Genomic DNA, 10415 nt, shown 5'->3' on the forward strand with positions numbered 1-10415 from the left:
CTGAACGTGTGGTGCAAACTTTCGGCGATGTATACATAGTAAAAGCTATGTTTTTCGGCCACATACACGTACCTCTTTAATCCTTAGTCAAGTGAGGTAGGGTTTGTCACCTACATTTTACAGGGGAGGAAACCGAGGCCCAGACCTGAAGTGCTTGGGCCAAAGCCAACCAGATTTTAGTGCCAAGCGTGTTCCTATCATTGCTGACACTAACCCAGAACTGAAAGAGGAGTGACTTGCCCAAGATCACACACAGCGGTACCAGACTGAGAGCCCAGGTGGCCCAGTTTAAACCTTGCTGATGCCACTCTCCAGGTCAAACAAATAGAACTTTTGCACCATGGAAGAGATCATGTGACTGGGCTGCTTCCGGTTTCTGCTGCCCAGGCCCGCTTGGGCCCAGCTGGGACCTGGCTGCCCCCAGCTCCATGCGAAACTTCCAGCAGACCCCTTCCCTTTCTGGAAGAAGGCAGGGTTCATAATCCCCTCCTGCAGCTTCTCTCCAGGGCACAGACCCAAAGCCAGTGGGGTGGAAGTGTTTTTATTAGAGCTTTGGTCACACGGGGCGCAGCCGGGCTGGGGCTGTAGCAGGTGCTGGGACGCTATCCAGCCCCAACCCACCCCTCTCCCAGGAGGCGCTACCCCGGAGCGGGAGGGCAGCGCATCCGAGCACAGGAAGGGACCCCGCCAAGACCTGTCCCCAGTCTGGGACGGGCTGACGAGCAGGGTGGGCAATAAACAGTCCTATTGTACAAATATACAGCGCGGGCCAGGGCGGGGGCGGCCGACACCGCCTCCGGGGAAACCCGGACTGTGCGCTCTGGACCCGGCTCAGGCGGCGGCGAGCGGGCAGGAGAGCCTAGCCTGCGGCCCGGGGAGGTGATGAGGGCGGGCCGGGGGGCGTCAGAGCCAGGGAGGGCCGGCAGCCAAGGCTGGGGCAGCGAGAGACTGGGTCGTCCTAAGCCCGCCGGGAGGGGAGCCCCGGTGGAGGGGGGAGCTGGATAGGGGATGGAGGGGGACGCAGGGACCTCAGTCGGAGTAGATGATGAAGCCGGAGAATGTGCTGTACTTGTTGCTATTGCCGCCGTGCGCCTTGCCTCCGTCGAGCTTGATGAAGACCTCATCGCCCGCGTCCAGATGCAGGATCACGCTGTTGCTGGCGTAGTCGTAGTTCTGATCTGCGTCCTGGGCGATGGCGCTGGCGCGCACCTGCGGGAGTGGGGGTGAGGGAAGGAGGGGGGAAGGGATGGTGTGTGTGAGGGGGTAGAGGGGAGGAGGGAGAGAAGTAGGGCCGGGGAGGGAGGGGGACTGTCAGAGGTAAGGCAGCCACGTGGGTAGGATCTGGAGGCTCTAAAAACCCCCGCCTTCAGCTCTCTGCCTGCTTCTCTCGCATCATCCCCCACCCCTTCCGATTATAACTATGTTTGATTATAACTATGTTTTGGGACCGGGTTATAGAGGAGCCCTGGATTTCTAGGGCGGGTGTAATCTGGGTCTGAATTAGGAATCAAGGTGGAGTTGGCCTCCCTAACTCCTCTAGGTCTTACCGTCAGGCCTGCCCAGGACTCAACAATGCCTCTGGGGATGGAACTCCCTCCTTGCAGAGGAATTCTCTGGAACACCCGGATGGGGGGGTGGAGAACGGGGGACAGGACGGAGGGCCATCCCTTCTCTCCTTATCATTCCTTCCTCTCTGCTCTAATTGTAACAATAATGCCTTACCTCTCAGCCACATCCACCTGTTCTTATGTCAGTGAATGGACACAAGGCTGGACACTTTGGCCCCATAGGTCAGGTGGCTAGACTAATGCCACGTGGCTACTAAGCAACCACCCTAGTACCAGAGCCCAATCTTTCATCGACTCCTTGTCGGTAGTTCATTCTGGAGTCTTTCACACTAGAGCGGTGACATAGAAGGCCTGGTAATGATTTCCCCTCCCAAGGCTTACACTGAGCCTGCATACTGGCCTCCAAAGAGCCATAGCTATCCCTGTGACTATTATTCCACCCACAGAGGACTTCTGGCTCCCCCATCCCACCCCAGGCTGGTAGAAAGGAAGTGGGTGGGAAAGAGGGAATCCAGGCTTGACATCTTTGTGTGATCCTCAGTCTGATCTATTTCCCTTGCTGGTCCTTGTTTTGATGGGAGAGGGGAGGGATGGGCAGTTTAATGAAGCAAGATGGCACCAGGATTTGCGTGTGAAGCCTGCTGTCATTTCTGGGGTATATTCCGACTGTAATCCTAAGATATTGAGGGTGAGTGATGATGAACAAATTCCCTCCGGGGATTCCTCTCTAACAACTGAAGCAACACGGGGCCTGAGCCATAGGATCTGAGGGCTCTCCCAGATGGCCTGGGTGGAGAATGGGTAGAGAGGGGCCATCTCCTAGGTGCAGACTTGTGTTGGGGGGAGACTGCATTGAGTGAGGTACTCCCAGTGGGGCTTGTCAATAGCCCCTCTCCACCCGGCCCCTTCCCTGAAGGCAGCTCTCCCAAGGCCTAGCGGACTGGGCTGGATCAAACCAAATTAGGGGAAGGGCCCAGTCCCCTTCCTGGGCCGAAGACAGAACTACAGGTCAGCTGTGCCAAAGCTGCTGACTCAGCAGCAATGCTTTCACAGGGGCACCCAACGTATTTGCATGCTGCTGTCTGCCATTTAAAGCACAGATTCTTCCAGCCCCTTCTCTCACCTCAACTTCCTCTTCCCCGACCGGGCAAGAACTGTCTGGGGGGCACTTAGCTGGGAAAACTCCCAGTTCAGCTAAAGGTGGGGAAAGTCAAATGGGGGGAAGATGCTGTCTTTCAAGAAGCTCAGTTTCTCTGTTCAGAAAAAAGGATGAGAAGATCCTGCCTCACCAATGCAACCTTTATAAAAGCCTTCGGATGGTGGGGAAAAATTTTTTTAATCTCGATGGGGCTTTGTGCCACTAGGAAAGAGCTCAAAGCAAGCAGCCAACTTCTATATTGTTCCCTGGGCCCTAATCCTCGTAGTATTTATTATTACGCATGCATTTCATTATCTTTGCTAATAAATTACTACTAATAACAATTATTTTTATTACCCAGATTAATTGAGCCTTAACTCATTAAAACAGTGTGCTTCTTAATAGCCAAATCCATTAGAACACAGTCATCTGTCATCAGGAATCTCCTGGTGATGTGACAGGCATCAGAACTGTTCTGCTTATGTTTATTATTTATTCATCACCATGATTGTTGCTGTGATTATCCTAATTATCCATGGAGGCAGGGAGAATTTATGCCCTTCCATCCGTAGACAGTGGGGGACCCAGGAACAGAACCCAGGGGTCCTGATTCGCTGCCCGAGACTGGAAACAGTTGAGGTATTCAGCTGCTCCAGGGGGCCAAGGGGAAATTTGGAGAATTGAGGCTGCCATGGAAGGAGGAAAGCAAGCCTGGGACTTGTCACGAGGGGGCGCTGTAGAATCACTTCCTCAAGGGCTGCCAGGGGAAGGGAAACTGAGGCAGTGGTCTGGCCAGGGCCCTGGAGGGAGGAGTGGGGAGTACCCAAGATACATGCCCCTGCCCCCGGATCAGTGCTGGCGTGTTGGATGTACAGGAGTGGCTCCCACAGGCAGCCAGCCTGGCCCACAGAGGTTTCACACATTTACTGGGTCCCTGCTGTGCTAGGCGCTGTGCTCTATGCTGTGAAAGGCATTCGGCTAGAAAAGGACAGTGGGTAGCCCCTCTCCCACTGTCAGGCATCAGACTGAGCTCCAGGGAGGCCTTGCTGGAGTCCTCAATGTATCTACTACGCCATCTCTCACCTCACTCAGGCTCTGTTGTCCAAGCCCCTCCCCAGTTGTAATACTCACCTCCCCAAAGCCCCTGCCCTGGACAAGTGGCACCCTGGCCAGAGGCCCTGGTCCATCCCCACACAGCCTCCTCTCTCCTGGCCCAGTTGATTAATGTCACATCTTCCCTGACATCTGAACAGTGGGTCTTTGAGCTTCCTTCCCTCAGGGCACCACCCCCAACCTAGAGCCCCTTCCTCAGGCTCCTCAGATCCCCATGTCCTAACGACCAGGCCCCGGTCAGGCTACACAGTGGTGACTCAAGGCTCCCCATGGGGAGAGGGGCGGGTGGGCCTCGGGCAATAACAGAGTGGGGGACTCAGCACCTCAGTGACTCCCTGTCCCCCCTCCCCCTATCTTGCCCAGGAAAAGGCCAGGGACCAGTTTCAGCTCTGCCTTCCTGAAGAAATTCTGGAAGCATTTCTGCAGGCAGGAAGCCAGAAAGGAAAAGCATAGAGACCAGCATTGCCCCTGATCTTGAAGGTATGGGAGGAGGAAGCCCCTCTTTTCTGTTTCTGTCCATTGCCCAGAGCCATCATTTGGTCTCTGCTCACTTGAATGTCCTCTTCTACCTCTGAGACAGCCTTTCCCTGCACTTGACCTTTTTATTTCCTCCCTAGTCATGTCTCCTCATCTTGGGGACTGACCCAGATTACCCATCCTCTCCCCTGACCAGGTTGGTCTGAGTGGGGGCAGGTGCCAGTGAATCATTCCCTCCTTGGGGATGGGAGTTGCCAGCTGGGCCCCCAACCCCCCTCTAACACACTAATCACTGGGTGTGTTATTGTGTGGTTACTACAGTCTTCCCTGCACAGACCATGAGGTCCCGTAGGGCAAGTGGATCAAACCCCTGCTACCTAGCTCCAAACCTGCCTCTTAGTCAGGGCTCAGAGTGAGTATGTGGGATGACTAGTGAGATTTAATGAATCTCTTGAGCAATCTGGAAGCACATGTCGCAAAGGATGTAGGGGAGAGGGGTGTAGGCCCCAGGTTTTTGGTGGGGGGAATGGTCTGAATAACTATTAAAATGCTGGGTCTGTCGACCCCTAGTTAAAGCCACCTCCTATTTCCTACTAGCCTGTGGTCCCACCTCCAGTGAGTAGCAATGCCCTGCCCGTACTGAAGGGGAAAGAGGCTTCGCGACGGTTTCACCTCCCAGTGGCTGAAGCAGGGGCTCCTGTCCAGGCACACATCACCTTTGGGGCCTCCTTGTGCCTCAGCTCTGGGGCCCTGCTGTAACTCGCTGTGGTGGTGCAAGGCCTAGGTCCCACTGGTGGTCTGGCGGCCAGCTCCCTATCCAGACGAAATGGGGCCCCGGCCCCCTTAGACCTCAGCTCGGTGCCAGCCCACACTTCCTTTGGGAAAGGAAGAAATTCCATTGATGAAGGTGACATTGCTGCATCCTTTATTGGTGATTAATAAGGGGAATCGTGGGGCTGTCTGCAGAGTGAGCCCTCACTGGATACTGAGGCCTCTCATTTGGTCAGGAACCAAGGACAAAGAGGTGAGACACTCAAGGAATAAAGAGGGGTGTTAAGCCCAGGGGAGAGAGGCCAGACACCTAGGAGAGACAGATAGGACTGGTAGACACAGGAGAGACGGAGACGAGAGAGAGAGAGAGAGAGAGAGAGAGAGAGAGAGAGAGTAGGAGAAAGAGGCAGGCAGGAGAGAAAGAAGAGGGGGCAGATTTACAAGTCCCTGGTAGTCTGTGCTGACTCCCAGCCCTGTCTTTTCCCCCACCCCCAAGCCAGGGTCTCCCTTAGGTAGTGCGTACTGCAGTGGGAAGGATTCCAACAGGGTCTTGGGTCCCAGGCGCAGGAGGTGTCCTCACCCCATCCTAGCTCTAGTTCTGACCCATGCCCATCCCCTTTCACAGGAAAGCTCTGCCTCACCACCCCCAGGGGCCCTAGGCCATCTGTGGTCTGGAAGCTCCGGAAAGGGAGGGGTTATCCAAAGGGGAGTGAGCTGGGCAAAACTGTCCCCCAGGGCAGGGTTAGGTCGAGGTTGGTTCTGGGGCAGCAGATGCAGGAAGAGCACCTTGTACCACCCTCATAGCGCCTGCCAGCTTCGGGTCTTTGGGCTGGGGAAAGGGAACGCAGAGGATCCTCTGACACTCCCGGAGTCAGGAGCTGCCGCTGCAAGATCAAGGCAGGGGGAGTTTCCACCTCTTTGCCCCGCCTCAGGAGGAAAAACTTTTCCCCCCCAGGTTGCTTTCCTGCGCCTGGAGCTCTGACACAGTGGGAAGCGGCGGGCAGCCCCGAGTTCTGCAAAGGATGTCAGATCGGCGCAGCGGTCCCTTCTCAAGGGCGGAGAATGTATTGCAGCTAAGGCTTTGCGCCCCGGGCTCTCTTTGCCTCTGCCCAAAACATCTCCTACAGCTCTCCTTCCTGGCTTGCGCGCCTAGCGGTGCGCCTGGACGCCCGCGGGGCGCGGAAGCTGCCTCTCCCTAGAGCCCAGCAGTGCCCTCCCCTAATTGCCCGCTGGTATCAACCAGAATTCCAGCTCTCAGATATCGCTTCCCAGGGGCCAAGCCCCCAAGGACCAGTCCGCGCGCCTGGAAGTCCTGCGCTCTGATTATTTGCATTTATCTCCCGCATTTCCACGCCGCGCGCTGGTGCCCAGCGGCGTCTGCCTTGCAGCCAGTGCCCAGGAACCGAAGAGTTAGTGCCAACCGGCCCACCATCCCCGCATGTGATGCCTAAGCGGGGCCGCTGTAGGGTCTCCACCTGTGCTCGCCGGTACCCTATGCCCTGGGCTCCCTGGGTGCCGTGCCCTGCCCCCAGGCCAGCCCCATGCCCCCGCCGGGCCCACCTGGCCGTTCTTGCAGAGGTCCGCCCACATACTGGTGCCGTCGCCGCCTCGCATGAGGACGTGGTAGGTGAAAAAGTAGGTGCCGGGAATGTTGCACGTAAACTTGCCGCTGGTCGCGTCGTAGTTGTTGCCTAGGTTGGTGACCACGTCGTCGAACTTGAGCACCTCGTAACCCTCGTGAGGGTTCTTGAGGCCGGCGTAGAAGGCCACGCGTGGCACCGTGGTGTAGGTGGCCGTGCTGATTGCGCCGCTGCCCCCCGCACCTGGCAGCCCGGGAGGGCCGGTCTTGCCCGGCTCACCCTTCTCCCCGGGTGGCCCCACAGGACCCGGAGGACCTGGATCCCCGGGGGGTCCGGGGGGGCCCGGCTTGCCTGTGCGNNGGTAGGGCCCCGCCCACCCGGGGGCGGGGCCGAGGGAGGGGCAGCGGAGAAGAAGGCCAGAGCCGGGAGAGGAACCCGGAGACTCCGCGAGCTGGAGACTGAGATTCGGAAATGGGGAGGATGCCAGAGTCTGAGAAACAGAGTCTCCTATGGGGAAGGGGGGAGTGGAGACCAAAAGCCGAGTGAAAAAGAGGGCCACAGGGAGAGCTAGAGAGCGCCGAGGGAGACAGAGAGGAGTGGCCTCGAGGGTCTGTTTCGAAGAAAACCGAGAGGGAGGCTCCAGGGGGCACGACACGGAGGGAGTGGTGGCCGAGTCGCGGGTTCCCCGGTCTACTGCGGATAGAGAACAATTGAGGGGAGTACGGAGTGGGGAGCAAAAAGGGGACAAGGAAGAAGATGAGAGGGAAGAAGAGAGGAAGGCAGAAGGAAGATGGGGACGGGGGCCATTCTGCATTCAGGCCTTGCAGACCGCCCATCCAGGATGGGGATCATGTGCCTGTCAGGGTGCCCGGCGAGATCTGCAAGCACTGACAGCAGCTGCCCCTCGTCTTTTCTGGCTCCCGGCTGACTGTTCCCTGGACCCATCTTCCTCCAGGATGGGCAGGATCTTCTTACTCATACCTCCTTGCCTCTGTCCCTTCCCCACGGAGCTCCAGGCCAGACAAGGCTGATTTTTCCTGGGCGTTGGGTCTTTCATTTTCCTCCGATAACTCCTCTTATCCCTGCTTTCAGACAAGGGAGAAGTGGGGGCCCTAAATAAAAAAGTGGGCACCCCACCTCATTGCTACATTCTGACCAATGCAAACAATCCCTGGGTGGTAGCTCCCTTTTCAAGACTCCAAGAAGGGGGATAGGTCTCCCCCAGCCTCTTAGCTCCTCCTCCACCCTAGCTTCCTCAGCAGCCCCCTAAATCTTCTCCCCATCAGGTTGCATGAGGCAATCCTCTTCTTCAAGTGCAGTAAAGTGTTTAGGTTGCATAAACGGAAATGTGTCTGCTTCCATCAAAATATTTGTCACACGATTTGAGACTCCGCTCTTGCTGCTCCACTGCCCCTCCTTCACCCTCCTTTATCCAGCCCACCAGGGAGGGCTCTGCCATTGGGAGGGCTTTGGCCGCTGCTAATGGATGCTGCTCCAGCCTCTTCCTTTTCTCCTGAGAGGCCCCCTCCCACCTCACACTCTCCCCTGCTGACCGTTCACAACTGCCCTATGATTTTCCATAACTGCCCTATGATTCTCCGACTTTCTCTACCCTAGGTTGAGACTGCTTACCCCCACCCAGAGCTGGGAGGAGGAAAGGGACACGAGAATATGAAGCGAGGGGCTATGAAAGGACCTTCCAAGCACCGATGGCAGCGTGAGGTTGAGTGACCCCCATCACCAAAGAGGAGCTACATAAACTCAATACATAGCATTTGTCCTGGGCTTACTGCGTGCAGGGCCCTGTATTGAAAGCTTTATATACAGGATCACACTCGATCTTCACACCAATCCCTCGAGGTAAAACCCATCATTATTCTCATTTTACAGATGGAGAACTGAGGCTCTGACAAGTTAAGAGATTTGCCCAAAGTCACACAACTAATAAGTGGTGGAGTCGGCATTCAAACCCGCAGCCTCACTCCAGGCTCTTGCAGCCTGGGCGGGATTGGGTCTCTAGGTACTGTTCACTGTCCAAAAAGAGGAAGGTGTTAAGTCCGGCAGGAGGGGGGTGCTGGGCTGTACAGCTAGACCTCCCAGACTCAGGAAGACTAGTCCTCAGCTGTCAGTCAGCCTCCTGCCCCCCCCTTTGATCTCCCCCAATATGACTCCTCGAAGAGCGACAGGGTTGGTGACCTGAGGGACAAGTGCGTGGTCTTAAGCGTGCGATTTGCACAGTCCTCCTCCCCCAGGTCCGCAAGCACACGCGTCTCCCCCCTGCTGTGCAGCCTGGGCTCGTCTGCCGCCGCCCCCCACCCCACCCCCAGGACCCGCCNCCCGAAAGAGCGCCCGCTCCCTGGCGCGGTGTGGCGTCTCTGTCAGCCCAGCCGGATTCTCCCCGCTTCGCTGGAGTGGAAAATAACGGCTTCAAACTTTGCAGAGAGGAGCTGGTGCCAGCACTTTAATTAACAGCCATCTTGGCCTGTGAGCCTGGGCCACCGGCTCCCGCCTCCGCCTCCCGCGGGCTCGAGGGGCCCCGCCTCGGCCCCGCCCAGGTCCCCGAGGGACGCGAACCCCCACCTCGGCGTAGGGCGCCCCTTTTCGGCCCGACGTGAGGGCCTGGCCGATTGGGGGGGACGGGCGCTGCCCTGGGGGGCGTCCCCCAGCTTAATGACTGAGGACCCCCAGTCCTCCCACACCCCCTACGCCGAATTCTCTAGAGCTTGGCGGTTGAAGAATTAGAGATCTTCGTGCCAGTCCTAGCTGGTGATTTTAGGATAGCCTAACCTGCAGCGCCTCAAGTGTCCTCCTGTGGAAAAAGGGTTGTTGCGAGAATGAACCGAGCTACAATGTATGTAAGCACTGGGCTCTGCATCTGACCCTTGTTATGCACCCAGTAAATGGCGGCTAATATAATTCTTTCACCTCCGGGCTGAGAAGGCCTTTCCAGGCCTTGGGGCTCCTTCTCCTGCCTTCTTCCTACACGTTGCTGTGCTTAGCGCTAGGACCAGAGGCCGATGGCCTTCCGCTTCTAGATTCAAAGACCAGATGAGTAATGATGGGCCCCTGGAGTTCTGGCTTTCTGGCCTCTCCCTCAACCTCCGGCCAAGGCCAGGGACCCTGGTTTACAGAAGGGGAAAGACATGAGCAGCAGTGGAAAGAGAGCTGGGGGCTGAAGATCCAGCTTTGTTTTCCCTCCTGTGAGTGGGAGCCCCCTCACTCCTAACCCCCCCCTCCATTTCAGGGGTGGGGAGGGTGTGCTGGCCATGGCGGTGGTGTGTGGAAGGTGCAGTAAGACTCTTCGTTTATACAGGGCTGACTTTAGGAAACCGGGTGGCTGTTCCGTGGTATTTTGGGTTTTTTTTGAATGAATGTGAGTGGGTGTGAACGTGTAAGAGACAGTTTGTGTTAGCGTGCGTCTGGATTTGTCAGTGACGAGGGGGGTGCTGTGCCCTGAATCATCAGCTGGCAGATCTGCGTTCATTTGTTCACTTGTTCATTCAGTAAACACTTGCTGAGAACATCTAGCTAGGCACTGTGACGCGGTAGTGCTGGCGTGTCCAAAAATGAGTAAGACCGAAGCCATACCCCCGAGGAGCTCACTGACAGGTGACACAGGCAGCAAGAGATGGTAAATGTTATGATAATTATTGACGTTTTTGGAGCCCTTACCAAGTGCAAGAGTTGTTTTAAGCACTTTACGTGGATTATTATTTAAATTTAACAACTTATGATCATGGACTTAAAACGATTACGTGGATTCTATCA

At 56.6% G+C, this 10415-nt stretch overlaps 1 protein-coding gene across 1 annotated transcript; it reads right to left on the minus strand.

The window, feature by feature from the left end:
• Positions 1-525: 525 nt before the first annotated feature.
• Positions 526-7626, minus strand: C1QL1 (complement C1q like 1). Its single transcript, XM_077747787.1, has 3 exons — positions 7536-7626; positions 6628-7154; positions 526-1209 (listed from the first exon to the last, which is right to left on the minus strand). Exons 1-3 carry the CDS (start codon positions 7624-7626, stop codon positions 1030-1032), a joined length of 798 nt encoding a protein of 265 aa, XP_077603913.1. The 3' UTR covers positions 526-1029.
• Positions 7627-10415: the final 2789 nt, after the last annotated feature.

Source organism: Crocuta crocuta, unplaced genomic scaffold, assembly GCF_008692635.1.
Source record: "Crocuta crocuta isolate KB4526 unplaced genomic scaffold, BGI_CrCroc_1.0 scaffold289, whole genome shotgun sequence".
Classification (NCBI taxonomy): Eukaryota; Metazoa; Chordata; class Mammalia; order Carnivora; family Hyaenidae; genus Crocuta; species Crocuta crocuta.